This window comes from Piliocolobus tephrosceles, chromosome 6 (genome assembly GCF_002776525.5).
Source record: "Piliocolobus tephrosceles isolate RC106 chromosome 6, ASM277652v3, whole genome shotgun sequence".
Classification (NCBI taxonomy): domain Eukaryota; kingdom Metazoa; phylum Chordata; class Mammalia; order Primates; family Cercopithecidae; genus Piliocolobus; species Piliocolobus tephrosceles.
The window spans coordinates 16,517,688-16,536,202 of record NC_045439.1 but is presented as its reverse complement, the minus strand read 5'-3'; the positions used below and the strand labels follow the sequence as shown (position 1 = coordinate 16,536,202).

The 18,515-nt window shown below is 39.7% G+C and overlaps 1 protein-coding gene across 4 annotated transcripts in view; it reads right to left on the bottom strand.

Annotated features, from left to right (window-relative positions):
• The window catches only part of EFCAB11 (EF-hand calcium binding domain 11), a 160,946-nt gene that overhangs the window by 128,273 nt on the left and 14,158 nt on the right, over positions 1-18,515 (bottom strand). For all 4 annotated transcript variants that reach the window (XM_023205425.1, XM_023205423.2, XM_023205424.1 and 1 more), the window contains exons 4-5: positions 15,988-16,089; positions 14,993-15,083 (exon numbers count right to left, since the gene is read on the bottom strand). In XM_023205425.1, coding sequence (XP_023061193.1) covers positions 14,993-15,083; positions 15,988-16,089 — 193 coding nt within the window. The remainder of the gene's footprint in view (positions 1-14,992; positions 15,084-15,987; positions 16,090-18,515) is intronic.

The following is an 18,515-nucleotide window of genomic DNA, read 5'->3' as shown; positions in this document are numbered from 1 at the left end:
ACTAGGCAGTGGCATTCCTAAACAAGAAAATAACATTTTGAGGTTATGAAAACACTTGACCATTAACAAGTACCAGCAACATGGTTATAATCAAATAAAAAATTCCGATTGCCCTAGGGGCTTAGTTCTGTGACTTCTTTGACCAAAAAAATAATAATAATTGTGAATTAGTTCAGTTTGGTTTGAATTTAGCAATAAAGTACTCTCAGCTTTATCCGTAAAATGGATAGAAATGCCATTGATATGGTGAGTCACTGTAAGGACTAAGGAAGGTAACACGTAGTCGGTGATCAATGAATAGGAAGCACTGTCACTGCAGTGGACGATATAGTGCAATGAAAGCTGGGGAAGAGCGAGAATCAAGGACTGGCTCTCTAGGCGGGGTGTGAATGCTGTGAGAAGCTGGCAACAATGAACCCTGAGCAAAAGTACAGGGGGCAACTGGAGGCACTTATTTGGAGACAGCAGCTTTCTTGGATGGATATGAATATATCTTCAGGCAGGGATAGGCATTACAAACAGAAGTGGGAATGGCTGACGGAGAAATGCCTTAGATCAAAAAAAGGGGAAGAGATAAGACCAGAACAAAAGAGAGGAATTAGGGGAAAAAAAAGAAGAAAACCCTTTTCCTTAGAAATAAAATTAAAGGAAGGCCGGACGTGGTAGCTCACGCCTGTAATCCCAGGACTTTGGGAGGCCGAGGCAGGTGGATCACCTGAGGTTAGGAGTTCCAGACCAGCCTGACCGACATGGTGAAATCCCGTCTCTACTAAAAATACAAAAATTAGCCGGCCATGGTAGCCTGTAATCCTAGCTACTTGGGGGGCTGAGGCAGGAGAATCGCTTGAACCTGGGAAGTAGAGGTTGCAGTGAGCTGACATCGCACCATTACATTCCAGCCTGTGTGACAGAGCGAGACTCCATCTCAAAAAAAAAAAAAAGAAAGAAAGAAAAAGAAAGAAAGGGAATTAAAGGAATTCAAAAAACTTAAGAGGTGAAGAGAAGGTAGTAAACCCAGGAAGAGGCCATGATCCTCTCCATGAAGAAAAAGGCAAGATCACCTGCAAAGCACCGTAGTGGGAAAGGTTTGGTACAACCATGACAGAGAATACATCCTTACAGAGAGCAAGAGATGTGATCTCATATGACAACTCTAATGAGCTGGCTTGGGGTATTGTACTGAGAAGAACTCTGAGTTCTGCAGAAGAGGGCAGCCACAGGTACAGGAGGGGTCAGTGGCAAGCATGTCAACTACCTGCCATCCCTATAACAGGGAACCGAAGCCAGCTGAGTTACACTTCTCCTGGATCGCAATAGGGGTATTGCATGACCTGAGTGACAGGCATACCAGATCTCTGCATGAAATGGAAGGCATTCTGGAATGACACAGGACCAGGGTGGGGGAACTGAGTACAGAACACAGATTCTGGTAGCCCAAGCACTTTGGTCAAGTAGAGATCAGTTTCTGCCTGAACTGTGACATGGTCCCATTTTGGGATCAAGGCCGGCACAAGGGGATCTAAGCAAGAGGATCCAGGAAGGTGGATGGCAGAGTTGAGAGATTTCTCAGACATCACACTTGATGAGAGAGAGAGAGAGAAACTAATTCACTGTGGAATGTATGACGGGGAGGCAGACACATTAAAGAAAGAAGGCAAGTGATAAATAAGCTTCAGATCTCAGATTGGCCAAGAGCAGGTCCAAGCTCCTGAGCCCACTTAACAGTGCAGGCCCTGCAGTATGGGTCAGAACAAAGGGCGGGGGCCTTGGACAGAGGCCTAAAGATAAGGAGGAAAAAGTGGTGTCAACATTGATTCTTGGGCTTAATGTCAGCTAAAGAGACTAGAGGTGTGGCATGTGGAGGACATGGCACTGGGAGAAGGGAGGGGGATTGGGAATAATGACAAGAGTCCAGGATCCATGTCTAGCCACCAGTAACCAGTCCTGGGTTAAGATTCTAAAAACTCCATGAGTGGGAGGCAGGTAGAAGTGAGTGATAAACAGGGAGAGAAGGGGAGAAAGTAAAGGGTATTAGTATTAGTACTTGTTCTGCCTTTCCTGGGGCTGGCTTAGGAAATGGGTGAACCAGAGTCTACCAAAGGAGCCATCATCAGTAGCTTCAAGGGCTGGGATAGGCAGAGGCAAAAGCGAGTGCAGGAACTACGAGGCTTCACAGTAAGTCTGTAGTGGATTTAATCACTGCTTTGCCCTGATTTTCTCCAGCAGCAGGTTGCGACCAAGGAGAGAAGAGCAGATAATGTGGCCCAGCTGGAATTTATAAAACACAATGCTAAACTCACAGTAACTGATTAAAGAGTCTTCCAAGTGAATCAAAGTATAATCCTGCCTTATGAAGAGAAAGCCATGAATTTCGTTTAGCACTCCCACTCCAGTTAAAATTATGATAAAACTCCATTCAGCAATTTGCAATATACTTGGCTTTTATAATTTATTTGGCAAATACTTTGGTCTTGTGATATAATTCCATAGGCAAGATGCGTAACACACGGGTTCCTATCAGAGCAATCTGAACTGGAATGCCTTCTACAGCTTGATGGATAAAATATTGCATCAGTTTCCTTTCGCATATTTTTTCAAATGAAATCTCAAGTATAACAATCCAAACCAAACCACTTCGTAGGAACAGGGAAAAGCCATATAACCATGCAGGCAGTGCATCAAGAATGCTCTTAGGGTCGAGTGAATAGGCCTTGCTTCCTGGCATTTATGCTAGGCAATGGAGGGATACAAAAGCATGCTTCCTACTTTCAGGGTCTTTACGCTGTTGAAAGACATGAGAAAGGAATATAACAGTGATTAAGAGCACAAGCTGGAAAGGCAGCCTCCTTGGGTTTGAACCTTGGTTCCATCAGCCACCAGCTGGTGGCCTTGAGCAACTTCTTAGACCACTCTGAGCTTTTTCTTCATGTGTAAAATGGGGGCAGACAGAGCCCAACCCAAGTGGTTCATGTGAGGATTTGTTCAGCACAGTGCCTGGCACATGGAAAACACTCAGTAAATATTAGTTGCCAGTGGTGTTGTGGTTGCTACTATTAGATATGTCAATATGGCAAGTGTTATAGGAGTTCTACAGAAGAGGAAAGATATTTTGTGGGCTGGAGTGATAAAGAAAGGCTACATAGGGCCGGGTGCAGTGGCTCATGCCTGGGATCCCAGCACTCTGGGAGTCTGAGGCAGGCGGATCACTTGAGGCCAGGGGTTGAGACCAGCCTGGTCAACATGGTGAAACCCCATCTCTACTATAAATACAAAAATTAGCTGGGCATAGTGGCGGGCACCTGTAATCCCAGCTACTTGGGAGGCTGAGGCAGGAGAATCACTTGAACCTGGGAGGCAGAGGTTGCAATGAGCCGAGATCACGCCGCTGAACTCCAGTCTAGGTGATAAAGTGAGAGTCTGTCGAAAGAAAGAAAGAAAGAAAGAAAAGAAAAGAGAGAGAGAGAGAGAAAGAGAGAAAGAAAGAATGAAAGGAAGGAAGGAAGGAAGGAAGGAAGGAAGGAAGGAAGGAAGGAAGGAAGGAAGGAAGGAAGAAAGAAAGAAAGAAAGAAAGAAAGAAAGAAAGAAAGAAAGAAAGACTACATAGAAGAATGTTCAGCTAAGGAATGGATACCATTCAGATATGTGGATGGGGAAGTGAGAGAAGAGGAAAGAGAGCAGTGAACCTGCCATGAACAAAAATGCTAAGAGAGAAATGAGACAGTATATGGCAAGAAGACCAGAGTGACGGAGTAGGATGAAATACTGGGGGACATGCAAAAAAGGCACAGCTGTTTCTGTCTATAGGGCCTTGTATGTCAGGCTAAGGAATCTAGACATTATCTGGTAGGGAATAAAAAGCTATTGAAGTTAGGAAGTAACATAAATAGAAATGATAATTTACTCGAATTATCCAAAATTTAAGTAGGGTAGGCCAATGATTTTCAAACTTTAATGTGCATATGAATCACCTAGGAATATTAAAGTAAATATGTCTGACTCAGTACCTTTGGAGTGGGTCCTAAGATTAGGCATTGTGAATAAGCTCCCTGATGCTGATGCTACTGGTCTTTAGAGAACTCTTTGAATGTCAAGGATGCATCTATTCAAGGTAGCCTGATGAAGGAGAATGATGGGGTAGGAGGTAGGCGGACAAGGTGGCCAGACATAAGGCAGCAAACTCATAGGTTGCTGTCATCGATAAAAATGTAGCACTGGAAATCTTTGGTCTTGATTTTAGTCTATATATAAGGTGGACAATCAAAACTTTGATGTAATTCTTAATTCCTGGCATACTTTGTCATGGCATTTCAAAACAATGTTAAGCATCTCATAAAATATGTATTTTATTAAATACAGATTTCTCTTATTTTATAAATATGACATTCAATATTATCAAAAATTCCACCTAGAAGTTAGCTATCTACTACAAAAGAAAAACATGAGAAATTGATTCCTTTTTCTATAAAGGAAATGGCATGAATACATTCATGATGTGTGGCTATTAATAACTTCAAGGATGACTGAAAGGGTTAGCAACATTTGGTCATAGAAAGAAACCATGGCAGCAGTTTCCTATGTGACAGCTGAATTAAAAGAAAAATAGCCCTCATGCTATTACAGCAAGAACGGCATATTCAGCCATATATGTAGATGAGGAATTGGATACATCGGCCACAACACTTTCTATAGTGACATCCCAAAAATTAAACCCAGGGTTGGGTAGCTGTCAAACTCAGTAATTTCCTCTTGAGAACAGTCTTTGTCACACTGACAGACCACATCTATATTCATGCTGTGGTGGATTCTGAATAATATCTGTGGTACGCAGAGAAAATAAAGGAGACGGCCATGCTATTCTCCATGATAGATGATGCCACCAGTGAATTTCAGAGTTGGAGAAGACTGCCAGATCCTATAACACAACACCCTTTTTTCTCAGATGACAGTGCAGTCCAGAGAGTTTCACTGATTTGTGGAAAAATGAGTCAGAGGCAGAGCTGGGCCTAGAACTCATCCTGGGGTTTGACTGGACTCCTGACCTTAACATGGTGCCAGTGTGGTATTCAAAGAGTAAAACAAATAATAGTAATAAAAAGCCTGTTTTTTTTTTAATGAAATAAGCCAATCATTTACATAAGATGAAGTCATCTATTGAAGACCTACAAAAATGTGCTAGGAGCGTGGGGAGTGTGATCATGAATACCCTACTATGCCTTCTCACGTTTAGCTCCCATTCTGACACTGGAAATAACACATGGGTACAAATAACTATGAAAAAGCACGAAGAAGAAAGATATTTATGAAAGATTAGGAGTTTAAAGCAGAAGGTGAAGACAATTTCTTTTTTGGAAAGGTGTCTTTCCAAAAGGTGGCAGGGTAGGGCCAGCTTTCAAGATAAGAAATATCTTAACAGCTGGGCCTTGAAGGATGAATAGAATTTGTATCCGGATGGGTTTAACATAAGAGAGGACTTCAAAATCTAAGCTTCCTAAAAGTGAAGAGACTAAATATCCCTTCCAATCTAATAATATATCCTTCATAAGTTAGCTTAACTGAAGAAACCAAAATAACATAATCTATTTGAAAATCTATGTAACAAAGTCATCTTCTCTACTTGCTTCCTGGTCCAGTTTTTGAGTTTCAATTCCTCCATTTCTAAGGTTCATACTGGTAAAAAAGACAATCAAAACCAATTAAGAATCCTCCGAAAAATTGGTATTTTCTTAAAATGACTAGAATATAATTATTTCTTTTTTTTTTTTTGAGACAGAGTCTCGCTCTGTCGCCCAGGCTGGAGTGCAGTGGCCGGATCTCAGCTCACTGCAAGCTCCGCCTCCTGGGTTCAGGCCATTCTCCTGCCTCAGCCTCCCGAGTAGCTGGGACTACAGGCGCCCGCCACCTCTCCCGATTAGTTTTTTGTATTTTTTAGTAGAGACGGGGTTTCACCGGGTTAGCCAGGATGGTCTCGATCTCCTGACCTCGTGATCCGCCCGTCTCGGCCTCCCAAAGTGCTGGGATTACAGGCTTGAGCCACCGTGCCTGGCCGAATATAATTATTTCTATAGCTGAATTTTTAAAGTACAGTTTTATTCAATATATCATATGTGAAAGTGCCTAGAAGGCCCTCAGAGAGGAAATTCTGAGGTCAGCTTGAAAAGCCAACACACACTCATACTCCCCATCCTGTAAGCATGTGCAAGAGGACAATGAGAAAAGGGAATCTCTGACAATATAATTTTGAAACAAAACCATTGAAATAAAAACTAAAGCACTTCCATTGCAGAGAAGACACAAAATTTCATGAAATAAAAATTGGGACCTCAAGAAGTCGACTTCTTTGGCCATGCCACTCACACAGAAGGTATAGCTGATGACTGTTATCTATGTATGGCTACAAAGAATGAAATATGATTCCTAGGTGTTTTTTTGGATTTTTCTATACCTGGAAGCAGGCAGATACTCAAAGACTAATAGTCATAGTCACTAAATTAGGTGCTCATTTTAATAACTGTGATCTTATTGAAGTTGCATGATTATATACAGAATCATTCTGAAGCACAAAATAATGACTGGGAAATCTTCTCTTGTTAGAGATGGACCAGGAAAATGATACTCAACAAGTCGGCTGCTGGCAGAAAGGAATTATAGGAAGCTAAAAACTATAGTGAGAAATAACATTTCAAACATTTCAAAAGAGATGCAAATGACTTGAAAAAATAAATGCTCTCTGAAATCACTTTCCTTTAGGCCCTCAGCTCTCTAAGACTCTTTCAATCAGCACAACAGAAGAGCCTATTAGTTTGTTTTACCCAAGGTGGTGACAGTCCTTACCTCTATAATGACTGTGATATAACATCTATATAATTTTTCTGCCAAGAGAATATCCATCACTCCCTTTTACAATTGCATTCCTAAGCCCCAGCCCCCACAAATACTCTGATTTTGAAAATATCTTATTCAACAAGCAATGATATTCTTATTTTCACCCAATTTCTAATATTCAAAAAAGGAGAGTCAGATGTCCTATATGCTTTGACCTTCCCTTGTGTAATGTGAAGAAAGGGATTCTTACACCAAAAATGTCAGGATACAGCTTTAAATGTCTCCGGTCATGATGGGAGCATTTGGTGCCTCGATATTTCCACTTTACATCAGTATGTGGCAATCCGCCTGTGCACTCGGGATCTTGGATGCTGGGTCAGGGCATTGACCTTATGCACATTCACATTTCATCCCATGACTGGGAAGCAAAAGCAGCTTCCCAGAGCTTTTTGCCAACTGACAGGTGGTGGGAATATACAAATAGCAGTGCTTACAATGAGATGGAGAAGGTTCCTAGGCATGGAGAAGTAAACATAGCCATGCAGAGAAAAATGCCAGCCAGAAATACCACAGGGTGTTGATGGTGGGCAAAGTCAAGAACGAATATTAAGCCAGCTTCCTGATGACAGCCGAAGCTAAATCATGAACCGAAAATGCCTCCAAAATAAAGCAAAAAGAGACCACCAGAGATTAATTCATGAAAATCACACGTAGACAGAGAAAAATGGAAAGCAAAGCCACATGTGGCTATGAAGCTCCGGCTGCATTTTAAAGTACTCTTTCCTAGTTTATGAGAAATAAATTAAACCACAAAGAAATAGAATTTTACTGTCACTGGGTATTTGGAATAAGTGGCAATGGACCAATGATTATTTATTAACTGCAATGCATAAAGCAACATGCCAAGGACAGTGGCGATTACAGATATAAGTCCATAAAGTCAAAGAACTTGTACTAACTTATGGGAATAATCATAAACACAGTGTTTTCATTTATCAAGTAAGTGAATGAAAAAATACATAACAGTAAATACTATCAACGTTTAGGGAAAGACGACCATACAATGTAGAGAAAGAAAGGCTTTATTGAGGAGGACCTTTAAAGATGGCTTAAATCTGGACAGGTAAGAGTAGGGAAAGGCACTGCTAGGCAAGCGAAACAGAATGAAGTATAAATGCACATCACATAATCAAAGGAACAAGTACCACGCCAAGGGAAACACAGGAATTTGGGACTGATGAAAGATGAGTTTGGAAAGGGGACCAGATGTTGGAAAGCCAGGTTAAAGAGTTTAACTTTACCCCTTACAGTCACTGAAGATTTCTGAACATTGAAAACAAGAGATAGTGCTACAAAATTTCCCACAAGTTTTATCAGTGTTAAAGAGGAAAGACATTTCTTACTTAACTTTTAATTGCTCAAAACAGCCTCTTATCTAACATTAATTCTATAGTACAAACAGTACTATAGTACAAACAGCTCTTATATCTCTTGATCTTCTGCCATTTTTAGTGGGTAGAAATTCTGACTAATAATGAAACATCATCTTTGATATAGTACACGAATACACAAATTGTGACTACCAGCTCTAAGAGGAAAGCAAAGTCATGGTTTTTTTTGAGACGAAGTCTTGCTCTGTCACCCAGGCTGAGAGTGCGATGCCGCAGTCTAGGCTCACTGCAACCTCCGACTCCCGGGTTCAAGCGATTCTCCTGCCTCAGCCTCCCAGGTAGCTGGGACTACAGGCACGTGCGACCACACCCAGCTAACTTTTGTATTTTCAGTAGAGACGAGTTTTTTTTGAGACAGAGTCTTGCTCCATCGCCCAGGCTGAACTACAGTGGCATGATCTCCACTCACTGCAACCTCTGCCTCCAAAGTTCAAGCAATTCTTGTGCCTCAGCCTCCTGAGTAGCTGGGATTACAGGTGTGCACCACCATGCCGGGCTAATTTTATTTTATTTTTTTTTAGTAGAGACAGGGTTTCACAACGTTGGCCAGGCTGGTCTCAAGTGATCTGCCCATCTCGGCCTCCCAAAGTGTTGGATTACAGGCATGAGCCACCACACCCACCCGAAAGTTTTAAGTTTCAAACACTGAAAAAAGTCTCAAATTTTGAAATCCAAGTATTAAAGATTTTATGATATCTTTAGACATAACAAATGAGTACTAATTTTGAATTTTTTATATGAGATATCCCTTGGTTTATGAAAGTAATTTGTTCCTCACAACTTTTCTCTTGGTAGAAAACTTGCTTTCATTAATTTATGTGGAAAAAGTTATAATTAGCTTCCCCCAAGCAATCACTCATTTAAAAATAAAATCTGAAAAGTCACTGTTTCCCCTAATAAAACAAATGCCTCTATAAAACAAGAGCTGAACGTTAATAGGGGAGATACTACAAAATAACAAGATACAGCAAAACAACAAAAGGATATGAGACATCAGCAGATACAGCTCAAGAAAGAAATGTAAGAGAAAAGTAAAACCAAAACAGAAAAAGAAAAATGCCAAATTGGATGCAGTATGAAGAAGAATAGATATTGTTGAAAATACACTAACAGACTTGGTAATATACTAAGAGCAAAGCAAGCAATAAAATAAAAACTAGCAAAAAACTTAAAAGGACTTCCAATATAAGCATAACCAATGTTCTCAAAGAAAAAGAATGTGACTCAAAAATGTTAGCATTCAATCCATTATGTATTTTTATTCAAATACAGTGACCCAGATAAGCATTTCTGAACATGAAAGACAGTGGGGAATATAATTCCTATGACCCCTACTTGAGGATAAACTTCAGTTAAGCAGAAACCACAGCAAAAGGCCTGGAGATGAGCTTTGAATTCATTCAACTGTAGAGCTACGACTAAATCAAAACAGGAGGTTATGATTGCACAACAAAATGTGAATGTTATGAACCCTAATAATATGTTTTCTAAAAAACCACATTGCTTTCATTAATGATTAAATCACTAAAGTAAACATCACCAGAATACCTAGGCAACAATTCACAAACCTTACAAAATTATGTTACATTTAGTTCTCACTTTCCGAATTAATGAATGATGCACCAGTGTTTCTATTAAATTATAAAGTGAAATGATTCCTTGATGCCTATGTCCAAGTCTCTTTCTTTGGATTGTTTTTGTTGTTTGGTGGGTTGAACTGCTGTTCTTTGGTTTGTAAAATTAAAGTGTAATGCGGGCAAGTACTTTCGAAAGAGCCTACTCTTGATCTCTAGAAATTTCCTTGGGAAGAATCTGGCAGTCAGTGAATTGAAGACTATAAAAGCTTCTTTAGTCATTCAAGCCACAGAGGACCCTGGCCTGATTAGAATTCTCCCTTTCTAGCTGCCTTCTTCTAGTGCTTTTCAGAGATCAGCTTTTTTTCTGGACCTGTGTAGTGAATTGTGGATCTGGGTAATGAAACCCATACATGCTGGTTAATTAAGTGAAAAGCTACTCAAGCATCTCAAAAAGTGAACATCTAACCTTGGAAACATTAAATAATTTTGCATCGCTAACAGCCTCAGGAGCTGCTTTATTATTGAAAATTGTTTGCATGACTGAAATAAGGATATGTGTGATATGTTAGATATCTCTATTTCTTTGGCCTACTTCAATTTACACAAACAGGAAATATTTTTTGAGTTCACAACTTCCTTTAATATGTGTTATTCTTTTTTTTTTTTTTGAGATGGAGTCTCGCTCTTGTTGCCCAGGCTGAAGTGCAGTGACGCGATCTCGGCTCACTGCAACCTCCACCTTCTGGGTTCAAGCGATTCTACTGCCTCAGCCTCCTGAGTAGCTGGGATTACAGATGCCCACCACCACACCCGGCTAATTCTTGTATTTTTTAGTACAGATGGAGTTTCACCATGTTGGCCAGGCTGGTCTCGAACTCCTGACCTCAGGTGATCTGCCCGCCTTGGCCTCCCAAAGTGCTGGGATTACAGGCACGAGCCACCATGCCCGATCGTGTTATTCATTATTTAGTCTAATTTTGGGATTGTGATATTATAAAAATACAATTGAGAGTTTAAAAAGCCCATATTCACTCAACAAAGTATATTCTTTGGCTGTATGTTGCAGTTTCCAAACTGTTTTGGTCTCACAACCCTAGAAAGTACAAAATTTGTGGGCATATATTCCGCAACATGAATATACTTATTTATAGAGAAGCACATGTGTTATTATGTTAATATACTATGTACATGGTTAAAGTATAGAAATTTCTAAAGAATTAAAGATAAAAATATTTTATTCATTAATGGCAAATAACTTTCTGATGTCACTAGAAATTATTAATAATACTTAACTAGGCCAGGCGCGGTGGCTCAAGCCTGTAATCCCAGCACTTTGGGAGGCCGAGACAGGCGGATCACAAGGTCAGGAGATCGAGACCATCCTGGCTAATACGGTGAAACCCCGTCTCTACTAAAAAATACAAAAAACTAGCCGGGCGAGGTGGCAGGCGCCTGTAGTCCTAGCTACTCGGGAGGCTGAGGCAGGAGAATGGCGTAAACCCTGGGGGCGGAGCTTGCAGTGAGCTGAGATCTGGCCACTGCACTCCACTCAACACTCCAGCCTGGGCGACAGAGCGAGACTCCGTCTCAAAAAAAAAAAAAAAAAAACTTAACTAGAACAATGTACATTAATATACTTTATTATTTCTGAAAATCTTGGCTTAATATTTTGTAAGTGAGCAATTTAAAATTCAATTTGTTTTGATACTTGGTTTTAACGGATAGTACAGGTAACTCATGAAAATACATAGATCTAAATGGGAAAAGGTCATCATGCCACTGACTCCATCCTCTGATAATGTAAAGGTTTAGGAATTTGAAAATTTGTTTTGTTTTCTTAAATTATTATTTTGTTGTTAATGCCAACTAAAATTCAGCTAGTAAATGTCCATCTTTCCTGATATCTTGCTATTGAATTATATATATAATTATATATGTTTATATGTTAATCATATATAATCATACATACAATTATTGATATGTAATTATATATTTATATGTAATTATATATAATGAATTATATACAATTATATTAGTTATATAATTATATATTGCATATATATTATATGCAATTAATTATGTTATAGATTACATATATAATTAAATAATTATATGTTACATATTATATATACTTAAATATCTATAATTAATTATATATTACATATATACAATTATATACATTAATAGATATAATTCCAATCATAATTCTATATTACATATATAATTCAATATATATAGTTATATATATAATTCAATAGCTTTAATACATTTTCAAGATACACTCTAACCCATGGAAAGATGGACATACAAATGTATATATATATATATATATATACACACACACACATTTTTTTTTTAAGAGATAGGGTCTTGCTCTGTTGCCCAGGCTGGGGTGTAGTGGTGCAACCATGGCTCACTGCAGCCTCAAACTTCTGGGCTCAAGAGATCCTCCCATCTCAGCCTCCCAAGTAGCTAGTAGCTAGGACTACAGGTATATGCCAACATACCTGGCTAATTTTTGTATTTTGTGTAGAGACAGGGTCTATGTTGCCCAGGCTGGTCTTGAACTCTTGGCCTCAAGCAATCCTCCTGCTTTGGCCTCCTAAAGTGCTAGGATTGAACCACCACACCAGGCCAAATTTCTGTTTCTAATAATTGTGTGCTAAAACCACCAACTTTGTAGATTTTTTTTTTTTTTTTTTGAGATGGAGTCTCACTCTGTCACCCAGGCTGGAATGCAGTGGTGTGATCTCAGCTCACTGCAACCTCCACATCCCAGGTTCAAGTGATTCTCCTGCCTCAGCTTCCCGAGTAGCTGGGACTACAGCACATGCTACCATACCCAGCTAATTTTTGTCTTTTTAGAGTAGAGATGGGGTTTTGTTCGCCATGTTGGCCAGGCTGGTCTCGAATTCCTGACCTCAGGTGATCCACCCATCTCGGCCTCCCAAAGTGCAGGGATTACAGGTATGAGCCACCATGCCTGGCCAGGACATTCCATTTTAAACATACCAAATGTGCAGATATGAATTCTAATAGGTGACATACATTATCTTTTAAAATAAAGTAACATTTTCAAACATCTATTTCAAAAATGTTCTCCCTATAGCATAGCTTTTCTTCTAAGAAGGTGTTATTTTCTCATTCATCATTAAAACATTGCCTGAATGGCTATATTTAAATATATTTTTCAGGGGCCGGGCGCGGTGGCTCAAGCCTGTAATTCCAGCACTTTGGGAGGCCGAGATGGGCGGATCGCGAGGTCAGGAGATCGAGACCATCTTGGCTAACATGGTGAAACCCCGTCTCCACTAAAAAAAATACAAAAAACTAGCCGGGCGTGGTGGCGGGTGCCTGTAGTCCCAGCTACTCGGGAGGCTGAGGCAGGAGAATGGCGGGAACCCGGGAGGCGGAGCTTGCAGTGAGCTGAGATCAGGCCACTGCACTCCAGCCTGGGCAACAGAGCAAGACTCCATCTCAAAAAAATAAATAAATAAATAAACAAATTTATTTTTCAAAAATCTATATAAGGTAGTATCTACTAAAACCATTTAACACATAAAGTTCATCAAATGTGGACAACTTGTCTTTTTGTAAAAAGAAAATGAGTATCAATTTTTAGTTCCTTTGTTAAAAACAACTTTTGTATGGTAGAAGTATACTGATATTCATTACCTATCTCATCACAAAATACAAAGATGCTACATTTTAAAGGATTTGCTTTTACAAAATCAACTAAGTAATATTTTCCTATAAGCATTTTGTATGCATCTGGCTTTAACTTCTTTGCTCTTCTTCAATAGCTTGCTCAGTAGCTTGCTTGTCAACGATACAGCAAATGAATTTCATATATGTCACTGTTAATGATAATGACTGCAAATCTTCATTCAAATAACTTATTTAATAATTTCTATTGAGAAGGGCTGGCTCTGGTGGTATTTCATTAAGTTACTTTTATCCCAAATGGGAACATCTGTGAGATGTCCCCCAATATCCATTCTCTCTCCCTCTTCCTTGGTATCAAAACCTCTATTCGTGGGCACCTCATTGCCCAGAGCAAAGACTACATTTTTCAAAACGCTTCCCCCTTGCAGCTGTGCATGACCTTGGAACTAAGTTTTGGTTGTAAGTGGAAAAAATATATATCCTGAAAAGGAGTGCATACCTTCTGCTTTCTTTTTCTCCTAACCAGCTGGAATTCAGATTTGACTGCTGAAACTTAAGCAACCATCTTGAAGCAAGAGGGAGAAGCCAGGTATTGATACAGCCAGAGCAACAAGAAAAGGGGCAATCTGGATCCTTCCCGACTGTGTGGTCAACATTCATCCCTGGTTTGCCGATGTTTATATGACAGAGAAATGAATTTCTGCATTTTTTGAGTTTCCGTTCTTTTGGGTTTTCTGGCTCTCACTGGTGTGCTGAACGCTAATGAATACACCTGTTAACAGGGTTGATGAGGAGCTCATGCTGGGAGTCAGAGAAGAGACAGCTCTGCTGTGTTCTCACATCAGCATGTGTTTGCACTATTAATGTTACCTTCAATCTGCAGTTTCCTAACAGAAACTGCTTTTAAGCCACTTGTCCATTTTGTCAGGATTCGTTCATAAGAACCACATAATATAATCTTTAAATCCACTTTATCAGGTATGTGTGAACAGCAACATGTGTCAGTGGCTTTGAAAGCAAGGGAATGAGGGGGTTACCATCAGGCAACTTCAACTGTTCTCTCCAGACAACTCAAGAACCACATGTAACCTGTGTTTGTCTGAAATACAGACCATGTGAGGACACCAGAGTCCATGCTAAATATTACTAAAGCTTCATTTTCCCTTGGGTCACGTGTAAGTATCTGAAGAAGTTATTCTTTCTTCCTATTCCTCTCCTGTCCCTACTCATAAGTGCTTGTATGCACCTGCCTGGTATGCAAGCGCTCCCCCGACTTTACAGTCCACTGTCAGGGGTGTGGAAGGACTCATAGTTAACTATAGATTTCCCTCACGGATCATGACACTATGCTGCAAGAGAAAAATGTTCCTGACTGAAAAATCACAATAAGTAAGTGCTTTCTATAAAATCAAAAACATGTAAAAGCACATGGTAAATCAAAAGAGGATGGTGTACAGAAGGATTTTGATGCCTTACCTGAATACTTCAAGAACAGTCCTTTCCGGTAACTTGGGAGCCACCTGCCTAAATGCTTTTTTGAAATCTTCCAAAGTTAAAAATCCACGATCTATTTGAAAACAATAAAAAATAATCACTTACTTTGATAAGACTTATCAACTGTTACTTCAGCCATAACATTTGTGAAAAACTTATTTTAACATATTACTAGGAGAAAAGCAGTAGTTTATGGTTGGTTTCACATATAAGGTAATCTGAGATTGTCTCATTGGAATAATTTGAGATTCTAATAATACTTTCCTTCAGTGCAGTCCCAGCTGATCTTGAAGGTCACTTCTGGCCCTATCATTTTGCCGATTCTCTCAGTCCAGTCCCCGGGATAGCACTATACGGAGACATGCACTATAACAGTGGTGTTAGACTTTGAGTCTTTGTGAGTTGCCAAACATGGCAGTCTTCAAAATTCATGTCTTTTCCTTTGCTTGGTATTAGAATCATGAAATATTAATATTTAGAAGGAAACCATAAAAGCAGTCAAGACATTGAACCTAGATGCCATGAGTCTTTTCACTCTGTGTATGATCTGTGGGGCCTAGGGGGTCTACAGCCACCCACCCCTCTCAGCCACACCCTATGTGGGAAAACAATTCCATCAATCACATGTAGGTCAGAGCAAGAGTTGATGAAGAAGTCACACAGTCTCCCACACCTCCATAGGTGGCTCATGGCCTGTATCCCCCATGGCCAGTCCTTTTGCGGTCCCCATGACAATCAAGGTACAATATATTAATACAACCATATAACTGTAAATACCACTTCATCCGCAGTAAATGTCAAGAATTTAAAATCACAATGGAGAAAAAAATGTGCACCAATACCTAAGGTAACATCTAACGAATACAGTAATATAATCTTCCAAGTATATTATATATTTGATTTACTGGGTATATAATCCTATTCGCAACCCCTTAATAGCAACTTTTTTTACATCAAAACACGTTAGAGACACTTACAGTATGTGTCAAAGGCTGTGAAGATGTGTCTTACTTCATTCCGATATCGTTGAGCTTCCTTCTTTTTCCTGACAATATTTAAAAACCCCTCGAGTAATATACCTGAAAGTTGGGGAAAGAACAATTTGTCAAAGGTTACTTTCTCTTTAAGAAAAAATTAAACAGAAATGAACAGTAATAAATATCACAAATAATCCAATTTTATCTTAATTGTGGTGAACAGTATTTACTCAAGATCTGTAAAGTTTCCTGAAGACCTAAAAAGGCATTTTGCTAAATGTTAACATTTAACAGACCCAACACTAGAAATCAATAGTGAAAATGCAAGACACTTTTAGGGTTCACTGAGCTTTTTCCAGGGGTAAAGAAATGGTGACCCTGAAAAAAGTGTAAGTCTTCCCTGCAACAGATCTAATAGGCAGCAAACTACTTATTAAACAAGGTCTCATAATTTTTCTTTCCTTATGCTTCTTTGATCCCCTTTTTCCTAGCCAGATGTCACTATGGCAGGTTTTTTTCCAACTGGGAGATCGGGTCAGAGAAGTAGTTTCTTAAAAGTCAATACCAATTGCACACCACAGATAAAGGTGGAGAGAATATTACATAAACAATAGAGCTGGCACCATCCCCAGCCCTGGCTGGATACACCCCACAACGTGTGGAGCAGCCTCAGGCTCAGCTTCCTGCGACTCTCATAATAAAAGAGCCCAGCATGATAAAATGAGATTGGATACTGTGCTTACAATGTCTATTAAAATGAATTCTAATGTGATCTTTGTAGTAGGTTTAAAGAGCGAAGCCAAGAATTTAAACATTTTAGTGAACTGAGCTCTACATATATAAAAAGAGCGGTTCATTTTTATAACTCAAAATTTCCATAAAATAACATTATCACTCTGTTTTAAAAATAGCCTCTAATCATACAATAACCACATGCACACTTTTTCTTTTAGTGAGGTAATACTAAGCTGTATACCTTTTGTAAAATAGTTCCACTCATTTAAAAAAATGTAGAAATGATTTTCTTAATTTCCTACATCTTTATTTATATTTAAAGATTTAAAACTGAAAAAAAAATGTCTTTCTGTTCTTCAATGATTCCTTTATAACATTTTAGGACCTACTGTGGGCCAGGCACTGTATTAAGCTTTGGAAATAGAGAGAAAAAGAGAATATACGTGATTCCAGTCCCAAGGGAGCTACTGATCTGGTGGGGAGGCAGTCAATTACACAAGTTTAACTGCAAACACACACCTCAATGCAAACTGTGGCATGGGCAATGAGGGGAAAGACAGGAGGTTGCGAAAAAGATTCACAGGAATCCTCATGTAGAGTAGACTCTGGTGAAGGAGAGATCCCTTCAGGGAGGAGATATTTAAGCCAAGACCTAAACCATGAGACAATACCAATGGCCTCGTATTGGGAAGAAGAGCACTGCTGGCAGTAGGAACAGCCTGTGCTGAGGTCGTCGGGTGGCAAGGTGGGAAAATGAAAACAGGCTACTGTGGTTAGAACAAAGTGAGCCAGAGAGAAGTGATACAAGATGAGGTTGGGGAGAGCAGCAGGGGCCAGAACTCAGAGACTCTTGTGGACCACAGTAAATAATTTGGGTTTTATTTAAGCTGCAATAGGAAGTCAACAGAAGGTTTGAATTGGGAAGTTACATGATGTGAGTTTTGAAACATCTTTCTGGCTATTATCTTGATAAAGGGACTGAGGAGGGGGAGCAAAAATGTAGAAAAGAGAGACCAGTTAGGAGCCTACTGGCAAGAGATGTGGTTGCCAGGGTTGCTGGCAGTGGGGATGAGAGGAGTGGAAAGTTTCCAGATATATTTTAGAATCTAAATAACATAGCTTGATGAAGAACTAGATATGGTGGGTGAGAAAGGAGACGTCAAGAATATCCCATAGATTCTGGCTTGAAGAGCTACTTAAAGAGAGGAGAAAGTCTGGGAGAAGAGCAAAATTGGGGCGAGATGAGGAGTTGCCATTCAGCTGTGTGAAGTGTTCAGTGCTCTGGAGACAACCAAGAGGAGAAGTTCAGGAGGTGGCTGGCTGTCTTCTAGGCAACAGGGCATATCTCCCTCACATACCAGAGTGCCTGGCAGGTGCTCAATCGTACGTACTGTAGCAAATTAGCATATGTAGCATTTTTTTCTGTAGTTGTGGGGATACATATTGATGCAGCTCCATTCTTATCTAATCACCCTTGTGACAGAGAACATATGCCAAATTGCTAGCTGAGGTTAAAATTGAAGTCTAGCCATGCCGTGTGCCCATAAGGTCATATACATAACTTTAGCTTCAAGAACACCAAAAGCTAGTCAATTAAGTAGCATCTAGAGTACCCGAAATTCTTGAATAATATATTTACTGATAATGGCATGTCCTTGGAGACCCTTCAGAAACGTACCCCAGTCTACCTCTCAAGACTTCCTAGTCAACTTCCTGGTGCTTCCCCAAGCCAAGAGGCCCTTTCACACTCCATATCTTTGCATGTATAAAACACACTGCCTGGAATAATGCAC